Genomic DNA, 20919 nt, shown 5'->3' with positions numbered 1-20919 from the left:
GTAAGTCTGTTCTTAGATTGTTTGAATCCTGTGGGGTCTTCTTCATCTTCTATTGTTAGTGTTTTCATAGGTGTGCATCACCAGAATAATGCAGTTTCATCTTCAGTATACACCTGCTCAGGACTGAGGTGCTCATCAGCTACGAGTTTCGTAAATTTGTCCACAAACTTGGCAGCTCCTTTATGGTTTACAGACCGCTCTTCGCCGCACACTTTATTCATGGAAATTCCATTACACTTCTTGAATCTTTGAAGCCATCCTTTACTATATTCATGCTCATGTTGTAATTCAAGTTTTTTATGGAACTTAGCCTGGTCCATTATCATGCTACCTGACAAGTCCACTCCATCACTCCGACATTTTCAAAACCATTCCATCATCACTCGATAGTGCTCAGTACTCTTACCATCTTTCTTAGTTTTTCTAATCATCATTTGCTCCTTGGAATCACTGTCTGCATAGAATTTCAATGTTTTCTCCCTTTACTTCTTTATATCATAGACAGTTTATGACCCAATACTGTAGATTTCACACAGCTTATGCACCAAAACACCACGGTCCATTTTTTCAACAGTTCCACTATATCTTGAAATCGATATGGACTGGTGTTTATGTTTGACACCACAGCTGACACACTCATATGTCTTAGAAGCCATAGCTAAGGTTAAATTTAAGCAAAAGAAACTAAGAATCTCACAGAATTGTGGTATCGCCACCAACAAGTGCAGTAAATAAGCACGCCTTACACACAACGCCATCTGTGGCTGCCCAGTAAACTAGTCTGGTGGCCGCAGTAATTTCATGTTCCCTCACATAATTTTGTCCGAACTAAAGGAGGTGTTGAGCCATCAGTTGCCAGAAATTTGGTGATGTACCTGTACTGTGATTCATGTTATTACTGCTTTGAAGGGCCTTTCTGTAAACACCAGCATTCCAACTCGCACAATCTTTGCTATCGTATTGAGTGTAATTTACTTAATCTTTGATACTGCGTTGTATGTATATGGTAAAGTAGAGACTTGGTTTAGGTTTGAAAATTAAACCTTAAAGAGTGTATAATTGGTAATCCAGGGTGTCATACACATTTAAAGTGTTTGATTTACAAATAAGGAAAAATCCTTCACCAATATATCCTTAGTATTCACATGTCATTAAAATATGGCTGAAAGTTTTGGATTTACAAATTAGAGACAGAACCATAAGCAAAATATAAAAACATCATAAAGAATATTGACCTGGGGTGAGGATCTTTTTTTTTTTTTCTTGCTTTGTCGCCGTCTCCCGCGTTTGCGAGGTAGCGCAAGGAAACAGACGAAAGAAATGGCCCAACCCACCCCCATACACATGTATATACATATGTCCACACACGCAAATATACATACCTACACAGCTTTCCATGGTTTACCCCAGACGCTTCACATGCCCTGATTCAACCCACTGACAGCATGTCAACCCCGGTATACCACATCGATCCAATTCACTCTATTCCTTGCCCTCCTTTCACCCTCCTGCATGTTCAGGCCCTGATCACACAAAATCTTTTTCACTCCATCGTGATCATAGACTTAGGCATGGGTGGTGTGATTGTAACTGCTTTTGACAGATTTCCTGCCTCTCATCAAATACATTAGAATATCTAAGGAAATTGCTGTAATATATTGGAAGTTTAGCCAGTGTACTGGATGCATAGATTTTCATGACATTTTCTGCCATCAGAAAAAAATGCCCCGAGAACAAAACTCGATGGAAGGTGGAGGAGGGGGACTGGACACAGACCACAATACAACGATAGGTACTATCAACTCAGGAGGTACAGGTGAGTTTAGTGTAGAACACCTTCTAATAGTATGAGTATAGTATGTGGTCATGCCTACTAAATAGAAATGACAAGTTTCTATTCATCAGATAGTGTTGATGATTATGATTGTGCACACAACCCTTGAGGGAATCCATACTGTTACTTTTCTCTTCACAGTGCATAAAGAGCATAAAGAAAATCTGGTCTGAAAAATCCTTGAAGCTTATTCTAATGTTGATCATGTAAACAAGAATTTATTATATTTATGTTCCTCTTGTTTAGTGGTCTGGGCCATGTCAAGGTACATGTCAACAAAAAATCATGTCTGCCTCCTCATACATTTTCAAATGCGATTTCACACATTTTAGTAATTTATCATCTCTCTGTTGGCTTTGATTACACAATTATGTGTTAGTACTTTATTATCTCACTGTTTGCCTTGATTATCATATGCAGACATCTGGGGAATGACATTATTAGAACGGTTCCTGAAGTATTCTAGGTCCATGGCATCTTGATCTCCTGAATGAGGTGTTGCAGAAAGCACCTGCTTTGTCATGCATTCTGAGCACCCAGAATACCTAGAAGTCAAACATGTACCCACATTTGGTTCAATTCAGATAAGAAATTAGGCTTTCTTTTCCTTAGAAAGGTAAGAGCCATCCATGTTGAAGCACAGATGAAAGAAATTCAGCACCCAGAAGTGAAATTCCCAAAAGGAAGTGGCAGCCAGAGAGAGTAAAGGAAGAACATTGTTCCCTCAAGATAGCTTAAGGCACACTGAGGCAGGTTGATGGTGCCCACACCATTAGAAACGTTAGTCTCAGCAACCAGATATACAGTGATTTCAGTCAGGGAACTTCATATGCTTGTACATACAATAAACCTGAACCTTGTATCTCTATTGAAAATACATGGGGGGCAGATGGTGTTTTTTATTGTTGCCACTGTAGATCTCTCCATATTTTTGTCTTGTTATTTTAGTGTACAAATCTGTCATATTGCTAGGCAGTGAGACTTGTACAAAGTTGAGAAAACTAACTTTATCAGTCATAAAGTTGGAGGTAAATATTGCTTTCATGTGAGCATTCATACTTATGTGTGAGACATTACTTTCAAATAACTAGCTTTAATAAAAATTTAAATTTGAATCAAAATAGTCCTGTTTTATTAAGAAAAAAAAAGACTTCTTTATTGAGTTATCTTAACCATTTCAAACTTTCTAGCATACTTAGTTTGATTCTATGGCACTCCAGTTGTTATAATTGTTTAAGAAGCAGTATTTTCTAATGTTAACTGAAATGATAGTGCACCTAACAGGATTATATGCTATCAGCTGAAGGTTATCTTTGCCTTTGGCTATTTACAGTATGGGTTTTGCCCTCAAATGTTGATTTTGCCCTCAAATGTTGACATTAGAAGTACTTCTGGATGTCATAAGTTGAAGATTTCATGTGTGATGTTAAGATGACTATTATTTGTAGCATTATTACAACTGTCATTACACCCATCTCTTGCTCCATGTGGGATCACTATGTGTGATTTTGCCATTTTGTGAGGAACCTTACACCAGTCCTTTTTATGTGGTCAAAATTTGCTACTATGCAGGTGTGTGCTGTAGAAAGTGTACCAAAACTTCAGAGGGGATTACGTAAGCATGGGTCCTAGACGATCCATGCCAAGTTCCCATCTGTGGGTTCCACCCTGTATATTAATGATTTGAAGTGTATATTCAGCTCATTGTTAGGCTCAGAAAATAAGTTATGAGTTCTGAAGTAGTGTCTGTCTATGTAAATATTATTAACCCATGGGCTGTGACATGCAAGTACATTAGTCTTCCAGAGAGCCTGTCACATGCCATTAGAGTAGCAAAGATTTTGGTAAAAATGTTTTAACTTCCCAGCTGATGAATGATTCTATATTTTATCCATAAATGTTGCTAGTAACCTAAAAACACAGCAGGAAAAAAATATTACCTGTCATGGTCACTCATATATTGCTGAAAAGTGCACAACTTTGTCATTAGGGCAGAAAGTCAGATTTACATGGCAGCTGTTTAAGATTATAATCAACAACACAGTTACCCCCTTTCTTAATAAATTCAACTGCAATACCATCCAAACCTGCCACCTTGCCAGATCTCATCTTCCACGAAGCTTTCACTACCTCTTCTCTCTTAACAAAACCATTCTCCTTGACCCTCTCACTTTACACACCACCCCAACCACCCTGCCACTCTATGAAACACACTCAACAAACCTTCAAAATACTCAATCCACCTCCTCACTTCATCACTACTTGTTATTACTTCCCCCCTTGCCCCCTTAACTGACATTCCCATTTGTTCTTTTGTCTTACGTACATTATTTATCTCCTTCCAAAACATCTTTTTATTCTCACTAAAATTTAATGATACTCACTCACCCCATCTCTCATTTTCCCTCTTTTTCAACCCATGTACCCTCCTATTGACCTCCTGCTACTTTCTTTTATACATCTCCCAGTAATTTGCACTCCTTCCTTGTAAGTAACATCCAAACACCTCTCTTTTCTCTTTCACTAACAATATTACTTCTTTATCTCACCACTCTCTACCTTTTCTAATCTGCCCACCTCCCACCTTTCTCATGCCACATGCATCTTTTGCACATACCATAACTGCTTCCCTAAGTACATCCCATTCCTCACTCACTCCCCTCATGTTATTTGCTCTCATCTTTTGCCATTCTACACTCAGTCTTTCCTGGTACTTCCTTAAACAAGTCTCCTTTCCAAGCTCACTTACTCTCACCACTCTCTTCTCCCCAACATTTCCTCTTCTTTTTTGAAAACCTCTACAAATCTTCACATTCACCTCCACAAGATAGTGATCAGTCATCCCTCCAGCTGTTCCTTTCAGCATATCATTATCCAATAGCTTCTCCTTTCCATGCCTGTCAATTAACATGTAATCCAATAGTGCCCTTTGACCATCTCTCCTACTCACGTACGTATACTTATGCATATCTCTCTTTTTAAACCAAGTGTTCCCAATCACCAATCTTTTTTCAGCACACAATTCTACAAGCTCTTCACCTTTTCCATTCACAGCACTGAATACCCCAAGTACACCAATTATACCATAAACTGCTGCATTACTCACCTTCGTATTTAAATCACCCATCACTAATACCTTGTCTCGTGCACCAAAGCTGCTGACACTCACTCAGCTGATCCCAAAACACTTGCCTCTCATGATCTTTCTTCTCATGACCAGGTGCATAAGCACCAGTAATCACCCATCTGTCTTCATCCACTTTCAGTTTTACCCATATCAGTCTAGAATTTACTTTCTTACACTATCACATACTCCCACAACTCCTGCTTCAGGAGTAATGCTACTCCTTTCTTAGCTCTTGTCCTTTCCTTTTCACTCAGAGTCAGAACATCCAGGTTTTTTCCTCAAACATACTTCCTATCTCTCCTTTCTTCTTATCTTGCTACATCCACATGCATTCAGACACCCCAATCTCAGCCTTCGAGGAGGATGAGCACTCTCTGCTTGACTCCTTCTTCTGTGTCTCCTCTTATAAATTGAAATTCAAGGAGGGGAGGGTTTCCAGCCCCTCCTCTTTTACCCCCTGTAGTCGCCTTCTACAACACTTGGGGAATATGTGGAAAGTATCATTTCTCCCTTGTTATCTTGTCACATCCACACACATTCAGACACCCCAATCTAAGCCTTTAAGGAGGATGAGCACTCCCCGCTTAACTCCTTCTGTGTCCCCTTTTAGAAATTGAAATACAAGGAGGGGAGGGTTTCCAGCCCCATGAACCTGCCCCTTTAGTCGCCTTCTCCGACACATGAGGAATACATGGGAAGTATCATTTCTTTCCTGTAATACTTGATCGCCATTTCCTGTGCCAGTGAGGTAGCACTAGGAAACAAACGAAGAATGGCCCACCCACTCATAGATACATATTTTATTTCATATTATACTTTGTCGCTGTCTCCCGCCTTAGCGAGGTAGCGCAAGGAAACAGATGAAAGAATGGCCCAACCTACCCACATACATACACATGTATATACATAAATGCCCACACACGCACATATACACACCTATACATTTCAACGTATACATACATATACATGCAAATGTATATATTCATGCGTGGTGCCTTCATCCATTCCCGCTGCCACCCCGCCACGCATGAAAAACAGCACCCCGCTACACCCGCATGCACGCGAGGTAGCGCTAGGAAAAAAAACAACAAAGGCCACATTGTTCACACTCAGTCTCTAGCTGTCATTTGTAATGCTCCGAAACCACAACTCCCTTTCCACATCTAGGTCCTACAAAACATTCCATGGTTTACCTCAGACGCTTCACATGCCCTGGTTCAATCTATTGACAGCACGTCTACCCCAGTATACCACATTGTTCCAATTCACTAGTCCTTGCAAGTCTTTCACCCTCCTGTATGTTCAGGCCCCAATCGCAGAAATCTTTTTCACTCCATCCTTCCACCTCCTATTTCGTCTCCCACTTCTCATTCCCTCCACCTCTGATGCATATATCCTCATTGTCAATCTTTCCTCATTCATTCTTTCCATGTGACCAAACCATTTCAATACATCCTCATTTGCGCTCTCAACCACACTCTTTTTATTACTACACATCTCTCTTACCCTTTCATTACTTACGTGATCAAACCACCTCGCACCACATATTGTCCTCACACATCTCATTTCCAACACATCCACCCTCCTCCGCACAACCCTATCTATAGCCCATGCCTCGCAACCATATAACATTGTTGGAACCACTATTCCTTCAAACATACCCATTTTTGCTTTCCGAGATAACGTTCTTGCCTTCCACACAACCTTCAATGCTCCCAGGACCCCCCCCCCCCCCCCCCCCACACACACACACACACACACACACACACACACACACACACACGCACACAAACACCACTCACCGTGTGACTCACTTCCACTTCCATGGCTCCATCCATCCACTGCTAAATCCACTCCCAGATAGCTAAAACACTTCACTTCCTCCAGTTTTTCTCCATTCAAACTTTCCTCCCAATTGACTTGTCCCTCAACCCTACTGAACCTAATAACCTTGCTCTTGTTCACATTTACTCTCAGCTTCCTTCTTTCACACACTTTACCAAACTCAGTCACCACCTTTTGCAGTGTCTCACCCAAACCAGCCATCAGCACTGTATCATCAGCGAACAACAACTGACTCACTTCCCAAGCCCTCTCATGCTCAACAGACTGCATACTTGCCCCTCTCTACAAAACTCTTGCATTCACCTCCCTAACAATCCCATCCATAAATAGATTAAACAGCCATGGAGACATCACGCACCCCTGCCACAAACTGACATTCACTGGGAACCAATCACTTTCCTCCCTTCCTACTCGTACACATGCGTTACATTCTCGATAAAAACTTTTCACTGCTTCTAGCAACTTACCTCCCACACCATATGCTCTTAATACCTTCCACAGAGCATGTCTATCAACTCTATCATATGCCTTCTCCAGATCCATAAATGCTACATAGAAATCCATCTGTTTTTTTAAGTATTTCTCACATACATTCTTCAAAGAAAACACTTGATCCACACATCCTCTACCACATCTGAAAATACATTGCTCTTCCCCAGTCTGGTGCTCGGTACATGCCTTCACCCTCTCAATCAATACCCTTCCATGTAATTTCCCAGGAATACTCAACAAACTTATACCTTTGTAATTTTAACACTCATTTTTATCCCCTTTGCCTTTGTACAATGGTACTATGCATGCATTCCGCCAATCCTCAGGTATTTCACCATGAGCCATACATGCAAGGAATATCTTCACAACCAGTCAACAACACAGTCACCCCCTTTTTTAATAAATTCCACAGCAATACCATCTAAACCGGCTGTCTTGCTGGCTTTCATCTTCCACAAAGCTTCCACTACCTCTTCTCTGTTAATCAAATCATTCTCCCTGACCCCTCTCACTTCGCACACCAACTCAACCAAAACACCCTATATCTGCCTCTCTGTCATCAAACACATCCAACAAACCTTCAAAATACTCAATCCATCTCCCTCTCACTTTACCACTACCTGTTATTGCCTCCCCATTAGCCCCATTCACCGATGTTCCCATTTGTTCTCTTGTCCTACGCACTTTATTTACCTCCTTCCAAAACATCTTTTTATTCTTCCGAGAATTTAATGATACTCTTCACCCCAACTCTCATTTGCCCTCTTTTTCATCTCTTACACCTTTCTCTTGACCTCTTGTCTCTTTATTTTATACATCTCCCAGTCATTTGCTCTCTTTTCCTGCACAAATTGTCTAAATGCCTCTCTCTTCTCTTTCACTGACAATCTATACTATTAACATATTAATCTTATTCTATTATACTTTGTTGCTGTCTCCCGCATTAGCGAGGTAGCGCAAGGAAACAGACGAAAGAATGGCCAAACCCACCCACATACACATGTATATACATACATGTCCACACATGCACATATACATACCTATACATCTCAATGTATACATATATACACACACTCATATATACACATGTACATAATTCATACTGTCTGCCCTTATTCATTCCCGTCGCCACCCCACCACACATGAAATGACAACCCCCTCTCCCCACATGTGTGCGAGGTATGCTAGGAAAAGACAACAAAGGCTACATTCGTTCACCCTCAGTCTCTAGCTGTCATGTATAATGCGCTGAAACCACAGCTCCCTTTCCACATCCAGGCCCCATAAAACTTTCCATGGTTTACCCCAGACGCTTCACATGCCCTGGTTCAATCCATTGACAGCACGTTGACCCTGGTTTACCACATCGTTCCAATTTGCTCTATTCCTTGCACGCCTTTCACCCTCCTGTATGTTCAGGCCCCGATCACTCAAAATCTTTTTCACTCCATCTTTCCACCTCCAATTTGGTCTCCCACTTCTCGTTCCCTCCACCTCTGACACATATATCCTCTTTGTCAATCTTTCCTCTCTCACTCTCTCCGTGTGACCATTTCAAAGCACCCTCTTCTGCTCTCTCAGCCACACTCTTTTTCTTACCACACATCTCTCTTACCCTTTCGTTACTTACCCATCAAACCACCTCACACCACATATTGTCCTCGAACATTTCATTTCCAGCACATCCAGCCTCCTCCGAACAACCCTATCTATAGCCCACGCTTCGCAACCTTATAACATTGTTGGAACCACTATTCCTTCAAACATGCCCACTTTTGCTTTCCAAGATAACGCTTTTGCCTTCCACACATTTTTCAACGCTCCCACAACTTTCGCCCCTTGCCCCACCCTATGATTCACTTCTGCTTCCATGGTTCCATCTGCTGCCAAATCCACTCCCAGATATCTAAAACACTTTACTTCCTCCAGTTTTTCTCCATTTAAACTTACCTCCCAATTGACTTGTTCCTAAACCCTACTGTACCTAATAACCTTGTTCTTATTCACATTTACTCTCAGCTTTCTTCTTTCACACACTTTACCAAACTCAGTCACTTTCGCCCCCTGCCCCACCCTATGATTCACTTCTGCTTCCATGGTTCCATCTGCTGCCAAATCCACTCCCAGATATTTAAAACACTTTACTTCCCCAGTTTTTCTCCATTTAACTTACTCCAGTGAGTTTCTCAACCTCCGTACATAATACTGTCTTTTTCACATTTACTCTCAGCTTTCTTCTTTCACACTTACCTCCCAGTTGACGTGTTCCTCAACCCTACTGTACCTAATAACCTTGTTCTTTTTCACATTTACTCTCAGCTTTCTTCTTTCACACACTTTACCAAAATCAGTCACCAGCTTCTGCAGTTTCTCACCCGCATCGGCCACCAGCGCTGTATCATCAGCGAACAACTGACTCACTTCCCAAGCTCTCTCATCCACAACAGACTACATACTTGCCCCTCTTTCCAAAACTCTTGCATTCACCTCCCTAACAACCCCATCCATAAACAAATTAAACAACCATGGAGACATCACGCACCCCTGCCGCAAATCAACATTCAACGAGAACCAATCACTTTCCTCTCTTCCTACTTGTACACATGCCTTACATCCTCGATAAAAACTTTTCACTGCTTCTAACAACTTGCCTCCCACACCATATATTCTTAATAACTTCCATGGAGCATCTCTGTCAACTCTATCATATGCCTTCTCCAGATCCATAAATGCTACATACAAATCCATTTGCTTTTCTAAGTATTTCTCACATACATTCTTCAAAGCAAACACCTGATCCACACATCCTCTACCACTTCTGAAACCACACTGCTCTTCCCCAATCTGATGCTCTGTACATGCTTTCACCCTCTCAATCAATTCCCTCCCATATAATTTCCCAGGAATACAGAGTATTCCTGGGGAACTATTAACATATACGTACATATATACATATCAACATATACACATTTTTTTTTTTTTTGCTTTGTCGCTGTCTCCCGCGTTTGTGAGGTAGCGCAAGGAAACAGACGAAAGAAATGGCCCAACCCACCCCCATACACATGTATATACATACACGTCCACACACGCAAATATACATGCCTACACAGCTTTCCATGGTTTACCCCATTTCAAAACACCCTCTTCTGCTCTCTCAACCACGCTCTTTTTATTTCCACACATCTCTCTTACCCTTACGTTACTTACTCGATCAAACCACCTCACACCACACATTGTCCTCAAGCATCTCATTTCCAGCACATCCACCCTCCTGCGCACAACTCTATCCATAGCCCACGCCTCGCAACCATACAACATTGTTGGAACCACTATTCCTTCAAACATACCCATTTTTGCTTTCCGAGATAATGTTCTCAACTTCCACACATTCTTCAAGGCTCCTGGGATTTTCGCCCCCTCCCCTACCCTATGATCCACTTCCGCTTCCATGGTTCCATCCGCTGCCAGATCCACTCCCAGATATCTAAAACGCTTTACTTCCTCCAGTTTTTCTCCATTCAAACTTACCTCCCAATTGACTTGACCCTCAACCCTACTGTACCTAATAACCTTGCTCTTATTCACATTTACTCTTAACTTTCTTCTTTCACACACTTTACCAAACTCAGTCACCAGCTTCTGCAGTTTCTCACATGAATCAGCCACCAGCGCTGTATCATCAGCGAACAACAAGTGACTCACTTCCCAAGCTCTCTCATCCCCAACAGACTTCATACTTGCCCCTCTTTCCAAAACTCTTGCATTCACCTCCCTAACAACCCCATCCATAAACAAATTAAACAACCATGGAGACATCACACACCCCTACCGCAAACCTACATTCACTGAGAACCAATCACTTTCCTCTCTTCCTACACGTACACATGCCTTACATCCTCGATAAAAACTTTTCACTGCTTCTAACAACTTGCCTCCCACACCATATATTCTTAATACCTTCCACAGAGCATCTCTATCAACTCTATCATATGCCTTCTCCAGATCCATAAATGCTACATACAAATCCATTTGCTTTTCTAAGTATTTCTCACATACATTCTTCAAAGCAAACACCTGATCCACACATCCTCTACCACTTCTGAAACCACACTGCTCTTCCCCAATCTGATGCTCTGTACATGCCTTCACCCTCTCAATCAATACCCTCCCATATAATTTACCAGGAATACTCAACAAACTTATACCTCTGAAATTTGAGCACTCACTCTTATCCCCTTTGCCTTTGTACAATGGCACCATGCACGCATTCCGCCAATCCTCAGGCACCTCACCATGAGTCATACATACATTAAATAACCTTACCAACCAGTCAATAATACAGTCACCCCCTTTTTTAATAAATTCCACTGCAATACCATCCAAACCTGCTGCCTTGCCGGCTTTCATCTTCCGCAAAGCTTTTACTACCTCTTCTCTGTTTACCAAATCATTTTCCCTAACCCTCTCACTTTGCACACCACCTCGACTAAAACACCCTATATCTGCCACTCTATCATCAAACACATTCAACAAACCTTCAAAATACTCACTCCATCTCCTCACATCATCACTACTTGTTATCACCTCCCCATTTGCGCCCTTCACTGAAGTTCCCATTTGCTCCCTTGTCTTATGCACTTTATTTACCTCCTTCCAGAACATCTTTTTATTCTCCCTAAAATTTAATGATACTCTCTCACCCCAACTCTCATTTGCCCTCTTTTTCACCCCTTGCACCTTTCTCTTGACCTCCTGTCCCTTTCTTTTATACATCTCCCACTCAATTGCATTTTTTCCCTGCAAAAATCGTCCAAATGCCTCTCTCTTCTCTTTCACTAATAATCTTACATATACACATATGTACATATACACATATATGTACATATACATACACAGACATATACATATATACAGATGTACATATTCACACTTGTCTTCATCCATTCCTGGCACTATCCCGTCCCACAGGAAACAGCATTGCTACCCCCTGCATCAGCGAGGTAGTGCCAGGAAAACAGACAAAAAAGGCCACATTCACTTACACTTAGTCTGTAGCTGTCATGTGTAATGCACTGAATCCACAGCTCCATATCCACATCCAGGCTCCACAGGCCTTTCCATGGTTTACCCCTGATGTTTCACATGTGCTGGTTCAGTCCATTGATGGCACGTTGACCCCGATATACCACATTGCTCCAATTCACTCTTTTTCCTTGCATCCCTCTCACCCTTCTTTATGTTCAGACCCCAATCACTCACAATCTTTTTCACTCCATCCTTCCACCTCCAGTTTGGTCTTCTGCTTCTCCTTGTTCCCTTCATCTCTGACACATATATCCTCTTTGTCAATCTTTCCTCACTAATTTTGTCCATATGTCCATGTCATTTCAACACACCCTCTTCTGTTCTCTCAACCACACTCTTTTTATTTCCGCACATCTCTCTTACCCTTTCATTACTTACTCTATCAAACCACCTCACACCACATATTGTCCTCAAAAATTTCATTTCCAAGACATCCATGCTCCTTCATACATCCCTATCTATAGTCCATGCCTCGCAACCATATAATATTATTGGAACTGCTTTTCCTTCAAACATATCCATTTTTGCTCTCTGAGATAATATTCTGTTTCCACACATTCTTCATCTCTCCCAGAACGTTCATCCTGTCCCCCATTCTGTGACTAGCTTCTGCTTCCATGGTTCCATTCACTGCTAAGTCCACTCCCAGATATCTAAAACACTTTTCTTCCTCCAGTTTTTCTCCATTCAAACTCACATCCCAACTAATTTGTCTCTCAACCCTGCTGAACCTAATATCCTTGCTCTTGTTCACACTTACAATTTTTTCTTTCACATACTTTCCCAAACTGTCACCAACTTCTGTAGTTTCTCACTCGTATCAGCCACCGGTGCTGTATGATTGCCAAACAACTGACTTACTTACCAGGCCCTCTCATCCCCACCAGACTGTATACTTGCTCTGTACACGCTTTCACCCTCTCAATCAATACCCTCCCATATAATTTCCCAGGAATACAGAGTATTCCTGGGGAACTATTTATATATACGTTTCCCCACCAGACTGTATACTTGCCTTCTCTCTCCAAAACTCTTGCATTTACCTCCCTCACCACCCCATCAATAAACAAATTAAACAACCACGGGGACATCACACACCTCTGCCGTAGACTGACCTTCACTGGGAGCCAGTCACTCTCTTCTCCCTGAATTATTTTGTTTATAAGGAATAAAAGTAAAATGATAATCGTTTCATCAATATGTAAGGTAGAAACTATAATGTATGCAAAAAACTTTGTCTGTCTCCCCATACATTTTCAAAGGCAATGTTGTGCTTACTTTTTGTACTTTTTCATCTCTTTTCATTGCCCAGACATCTGCAGATGTCTGGGCAGGGAATTAGCAAGGTTCCTGAAGTATTTCTTGTCCATGATCTGAATGAGGTGAGGTACTGATGAGGTGTTACAGGAATCAGCAGCCTGATCATGCATTCTGAGAGCATAGTATGCTTAGAGATTTCAAGTATACCCACATTTTCTTGCATCCAGGCAAGAGTTTAGGCTTTTTCCTCCTAAAAAAGAAAGATAAGAGCCAACCATATAGAAGCACAGTTGGAAGAAATACAGCAACCAAAAGCAAAATTCTCAAAATAAATTGGCAGTCAGAAAGAGCAAAGAAAGAACATCCCTCCCTCAAGATAGCCTGATGCACACTGAGGTGGGTTACTGGTGCTCACACCATTAGAAACATTGGTCTCAGTGACTGAATGTATGATGATTTCATCCTGAGAGCATTGTATGCTTGAAACCACAATAAACTTTAGCCGTGCATTGCCTTTGAAAATATATGTTTTTTGTAGACATTGTACTAGTACAGCATCAAGATGTACATGAAAGCAACACTGATAGCATTGGAGCAGTAACCCTTTTGTTGGTTTTGTAAGGCTAAATTTACTTTTATGTTGTATATCCCTTATTCAGTAAGATTGATATCATGTAAGAGTACAGTAACCTCAAATGTTTGGGAAAGGAAAAGAACAGTGTGTGGTATCACACTATGAATCTAGAACCTCTTTAGACAAAGGAAGAGATAAACAAAGTGAATGAGATAGCTAGACTGTGGTCATCAAGTATGGCCATTATGATAAACAAGAATGAATTTGGTTATCCCAAAGCTATTACATGTGATACAGTTTAGGAAGAAACATCTTTTGACAAATGTTTTAATTATTCTTTCTTTTTATGAGGGGTCAAATATGGTCCTGCCTATGGTTGTATATTGTAGTACTGAGTTATAACCCAAAATTCTTTAAAGATCTCGTGAAAAAACAGTTGGTCAGATGCACAAGTGTATGTTAACAGTAGAGCATCCTTTTTTCAAGAAGAATCAGGTTTGTTTACATGTATTCCATGGGATCACGAGTGATCATAGTTTGAGACAATTAGATTAGTGAAGAACTGAACTGAAATATTTTCTGAAGATATTCCCATAAGTCATTTGTCCAAATGCGGTGATGATTGTTGTATACCTTCATTTTTCAAGGAAAATCAGATGGTGAAAACTGTTTTTATGTATTCTCATTATCCTTGAGTAATTCCATCAATTTTATTCTATTGTATACTTCTTATTTTGTAGTTCCAGAATTGGAAATGTTTATTCATTATTTTATGTCTCAGATGAGTGGTTAAAAGTCCATGGAGCATTTTCTTCTAATGTAGTGTTCCCAATTCTTTCATATATGAGGCTGTTTTGAAATTTCAGGGTATTATTTTGATTGCTGAAAAATTATAGTTTGAAGCAGTTGCTTTGCCATTTTTTTGTATTTTCAGCCTTAAGCAGATTGTGTCAAGGATCATTTGTGAGGAGTTTGATATTGAAATGGTACCTATTTTTCAAAATGGCTCAGAACTCGTTTTCAAAATATTGGAAGAAAGTAAGCATTTTTAGGATATGGTGTTAATGTCATTCTATCCATTATTTCTGGTATGATGAAGATCCTTTTGAACATATTTGGAGAAAAAGTGCTTACACAGTGCAGATTGTTTTTATGAATATTGTTACCACAGACAATCCAGGCCTGGTGGGTTCAGACAACGAGAGTTATGGAGGAAAGTTAATAGGGGGTCCACCCAATAGAACGTCTGACTCCTCAATCCAAAGTGGCACAGCTACACCAGATATTCACCCTTTCTTTAAGGTGCGTCTGAAATGAAGTAGTAAATCAGTTTATGTATTTATTTATGTGTGATACATGATATTATGTCTGTGATCACCACTGTATGTCTCAATCTAGACCCTGATTATTACCAAAGTGTTTATCATAATTTGGGATTAAGATTTAAGTTTTGGTAGATTAAGGTACTTCGTAGTTTATGAGTGCAAGTCTTATTCCTTAAAGACCCTTTGTTAGCAATTCAGTTCTCAAATGTGTTAATAGCTAAAAGTCGTATAAAGATTTAGTGTTGATCATTACTCTGTAGAGTTTGCTTGTCACTAGTGTATTGGTCTTTATGGAGTTGGGTGTTAATGGGAGTTCACTGAGACCAGTGTTCTTCCCATATTTTTCAGATTTTACCAGTGGAAAGTGTATTTACTGATGAAAGACATTCATATGTGCAAAATAAATGGAAGTTGGGCTTCAAGGAAGTATCGTTATGTATCTTGTTCGAAGCATAATTTTTGTTTTGTCTGTAATGCATTCAGATTATAACAGGTTGCATATATGTCTATATATACTTTATTCAGGGGAAGTATTTCCTTCCTTAAGCTGGGATAGCCTGATTAAAAGTTTTTCAAACATTTCAGTCACTGTAAAATGAATTTGCCCATTTTGACATAGAGAGTGGGAGCTTTACACAAGTGGAGCCTCATCTCTTGTTTTTGTGTATCTTATTTTATGTAAGTTTGACATTTTCATCATTACTCATATTTGCTTCATCATGGCTTGTTTTTCATGTTCAGTGTTCTTTCCATGAGTAAATTCATTCTTAATACCGTCTTGACATTTTTTTGTAATTTAATTATCTTGAATTATGCTTTATTCTGGGGTGTCCTCTGATGCAAGAGAACTGATCTGTCTCCGAGTGGTTATGGCATCATCGGAATTTATATATGGTTATCGTTTTCCTTTACTCTCTTGTCCTCCAGTGTAAGTAGATGTAGGGTTCCAACCTAACTTTGTAACTGATTCCACCCAGTACTTGTACCATTCTTGTTACATTTTTTTTGGATCCTTTCCAGCAATTTGATGACTCTTCAAACTAGACCAAGCTGGTGTGGCATATTTCATCTTTCAGCTGATGTATTTCATACATATCTTCCTAAACATCTCTTTGTCCATGTACATGAACATACCTTTTCACGTAATCTTCAGATGATAACTTATGCATCATGATATTGATTTCTAGGCCCTTTTCATAGTGTGACTTTTGTAATTTGTTTGCCCACAATATGATAATCATGATCTAGTCTGTTTATATCCTTTCCTCTTTATCCTGACTGTTAATTTTCTAGAGTTAAGGTTCCATAGCCTTTTTGTTTGATCATTGATACATTTTGTGGACATCTCTCTGTCATGTTTTGCAGTTCCAGTTGCATTGTTCCTCAGCAGTGACTCCTGAGGGATCCCATGTGAAACCCTTGCATGCCCAGCTTAAAGTCTGTCATGACATGTGTTCCTTGCTATCCCTGTTATCTGGGTTACACTCCATTTATATAGACCTCCTTTGACACTAGCCAAGAAGTCATGCGTCATCACTAGTCTTTTGTGGGAGAGATTATTAAAGGTCACATTTCACCCATCCATCTGTTTTTCTAAGGCATTTACTTCTCTCAGATAGAAATCTTACATATTTATCATCCAAGATTTCTTTTTCTGGATCTGTGCTTCTTCCTCTTGAGTAGTTTTTTCTACTTTACCTGTTTTTTTTGCTTCTTGATGATTTTTCCTGGCACCTTGCAAACTATGCTGATTAGTCTATAAGTCAGGGATTCTCCATTACTTTTTTTTATTCTTTTTTTTTTTTTTTTTTTTTTTTTTTTTTTTTTTTTATACTTTGTCGCTGTCTCCCGCGTTTGCGAGGTAGCGCAAGGAAACAGACGAAAGAAATGGCCCAACCCCCCCCCCCCCATACACATGTACATACACACGTCCACACACGCAAATATACATACCTACACAGCTTTCCATGGTTTACCCCAGACGCTTCACATGCCTTGCTTCAATCCACTGACAGCACGTCAACCCCTGTATACCACATGACTCCAATTCACTCTATTTCTTGCCCTCCTTTCACCCTCCTGCATGTTCAGGCCCCGATCACACAAAATCTTTTTCACTCCATCTTTCCACCTCCAATTTGGTCTCCCTCTTCTCCTCGTTCCCTCCACCTCCGACACATATATCCTCTTGGTCAATCTCTCCTCACTCATTCTCTCCATGTGCCCAAACCATTTCAAAACACCCTCTTCTGCTCTCTCAACCACGCTCTTTTTATTTCCACACATCTCTCTTACCCTTACGTTACTTACTCGATCAAACCACCTCACACCACACATTGTCCTCAAACATCTCATTTCCAGCACATCCATCCTCCTGCGCACATCTCTATCCATAGCCCACGCCTCGCAACCATACAGCATTGTTGGAACCACTATTCCCTCAAACATACCCATTTTTGCTTTCCGAGATAATGTTCTCGACTTCCACACATTTTTCAAGGCTCCCAAAATTTTCGCCCCCTCCCCCACCCTATGATCCACTTCCGCTTCCATGGTTCCATCCGCTGACAGATCCACTCCCAGATATCTAAAACACTTCACTTCCTCCAGTTTTTCTCCATTCAAACTCACCTCCCAATTGACTTGACCCTCACCCCTACTGTACCTAATAACCTTGCTCTTATTCACATTTACTCTCAACTTTCTTTTTCCACACACTTTACCAAACTCAGTCACCAGCTTCTGCAGTTTCACACATGAATCAGCCACCAGCGCTGTATCATCAGCGAACAACAATTGACTCACTTCCCAAGCTCTCTCATCCCCAACAGACTTCATACTTACCCCTCTTTCCAGGACTCTTGCATTTACCTCCTTTACAACCCCATCCATAAACAAATTAAACAACCATGGAGACATCACACACCCCTGCCGCAAACCTACATTCACTGAGAACCAATCACTTTCCTCTCTTCCTACACGTACACATGCCTTACATCCTCGATAAAAACTTTTCACTGCTTCTAACAACTTGCCTCCCACACCATATATTCTTAATACCTTCCACAGAGCATCTCTATCAACTCTATCATATGCCTTCTCCAGATCCATAAATGCTACATACAAATCCATTTGCTTTTCTAAGTATTTCTCACATACATTCTTCAAAGCAAACACCTGATCCACACATCCTCTACCACTTCTGAAACCGCACTGCTCTTCCCCAATCTGATGCTCTGTACATGCCTTCACCCTCTCAATCAATACCCTCCCATATAATTTACCAGGAATACTCAACAAACTTATACCTCTGTAATTTGAGCACTCACTCTTATCCCCTTTGCCTTTGTACAATGGCACTATGCACGCATTCCGCCAATCCTCAGGCACCTCACCATGAGTCATACATACATTAAATAACCTTACCAACCAGTCAACAATACAGTCACCCCCTTTCTTAATAAATTCCACTGCAATACCATCCAAACCTGCTGCCTTGCCGGCTTTCATCTTCCGCAAAGCTTTTACTACCTCTTCTCTGTTTACCAAATCATTTTCCCTAACCCTCTCACTTTGCACACCACCTCGACCCAAACACCCTATATCTGCCACTCTGTCATCAGACACATTCAACAAACCTTCAAAATACTCATTCCATCTCCTTCTCACATCACCGCTACTTGTTATCACCTCCCCATTTACGCCCTTCACTGAAGTTCCCATTTGCTCCCTTGTCTTACGCACCCTATTTACCTCCTTCCAGAACATCTTTTTATTCTCCCTAAAATTTACTGATAGTCTCTCACCCCAACTCTCATTTGCCCTTTTTTTCACCTCTTGCACCTTTCTCTTGACCTCCTGTCTCTTTCTTTTATACTTCTCCCACTCAATTGCATTTTTTCCCTGCAAAAATCGTCCAAATGCCTCTCTCTTCTCTTTCACTAATACTCTTACTTCTTCATCCCACCACACACTACCCTTTCTAAACAGCCCACCTCCCACTCTTCTCATGCCACAAGCATCTTTTGCGCAATCCATCACTGATTCCCTAAATACATCCCATTCCTCCCCGACTCCCCTTACTTCCATTGTTCTCACCTTTTTCCATTCTGTACACAGTCTCTCCTGGTACTTCCCCACACAGGTCTCCTTCCCAAGCTCACTTACTCTCACCACCTTCTTTACCCCAACATTCACTCCTCTTTTCTGAAAACCCATACAAATCTTCACCTTAGCCTCCACAAGATAATGATCAGACATCCCTCCAGTTGCACCTCTCAGCACATTAACATCCAAAAGTCTCTCTTTCGCACGCCTGTCAATTAACACGTAATCCAATAACGCTCTCTGGCCATCTCTCCTACTTACATAAGTATACTTATGTATATCTCGCTTTTTAAACCAGGTATTCCCAATCATCAGTCCTTTTTCAGCACATAAATCTACAAGCTCTTCACCATTTCCATTTACAACACTGAACACCCCATGCATACCAATTATTCCCTCAACTGCCACATTACTCACCTTTGCATTCAAAATTTTTTTATTCATTAGCACAATATTGACTCAGCTCCATAGCTCCATTCTTTTAGAATTATGTCATTATTAAGAGAGTTCTTAACATCACTAGTGTAACCCCTGAATTGCCCAGTCCTGAAAATTTAAGGGGAGGCCTTATCAATTGATAGCAAATGAGAATGGAAACATCTGGACAATGCAGCCACCATAAAGAAGAGAAGAAGCACTCTTCAGTTGCCTTGCATTCTCTGCACTTAAATGCACACTGATCATCTATCTGCCTATATCTATGATGCCCATTCCCTTTGGGAACTCCCTCAAGAGGGTGGCCTCAGCAGAAGAGTCTCCATTACTGTTGAACTCCAGTGCTGCTTCTTAGCCTTTAGTGCCTCACCCTTAATAGGCCACTGTCAGAATTCAGTTCATTGATGACATGTTGACCCCAGTATACCACATTGTTCCAGTTCACTCTAATCTGTGGTTGCCGTTCACCCTCCTGCATGTTCAGGCTTCACATGCCCTGGTTCATTTCAGTGATAGCACATCCACCTCATTCTACTGTATTTTTTCATTTCACTCTGTCCTGTGCATGCCTTTTACCCTCCTGCATGTTCAGGCCCTGATTGCTGAAAATCTTTTTTACTCCATCCTTTCATCTCATATTTGGTCTCCCCAGTCTTTGTTCCCTGCATATGTCCTCTCTATCAACCTTACCTCATTTATTCTATCCGTGTGTCCAATCCATTTCAGCAAACCCTCTTCAGCTATCTCAGCTACTTTCTTTTTATTACCACACCTCATTCTCAACCTTTCATTAATTACTCAATCAAACCATCTCACACCACATGTTGTCCTCGAG

General features: G+C 40.7%; 1 protein-coding gene across 5 annotated transcripts in view; it reads left to right on the top strand.

The window, feature by feature from the left end:
- The window catches only part of Dlish (Dachs ligand with SH3s), a 133673-nt gene that overhangs the window by 48210 nt on the left and 64544 nt on the right, over positions 1-20919 (top strand). For all 5 annotated transcript variants that reach the window (XM_071675970.1, XM_071675952.1, XM_071675938.1 and 2 more), the window contains 2 exons: positions 1717-1816; positions 15389-15519. In XM_071675970.1, the coding sequence (XP_071532071.1) occupies positions 1717-1816; positions 15389-15519 (231 nt within the window). The remainder of the gene's footprint in view (positions 1-1716; positions 1817-15388; positions 15520-20919) is intronic.

Source organism: Panulirus ornatus, chromosome 2 (genome assembly GCF_036320965.1).
Source record: "Panulirus ornatus isolate Po-2019 chromosome 2, ASM3632096v1, whole genome shotgun sequence".
Lineage (NCBI taxonomy): Eukaryota > Metazoa > Arthropoda > Malacostraca > Decapoda > Palinuridae > Panulirus > Panulirus ornatus.
This window is presented reverse-complemented; position numbering and strand designations above follow the sequence as displayed.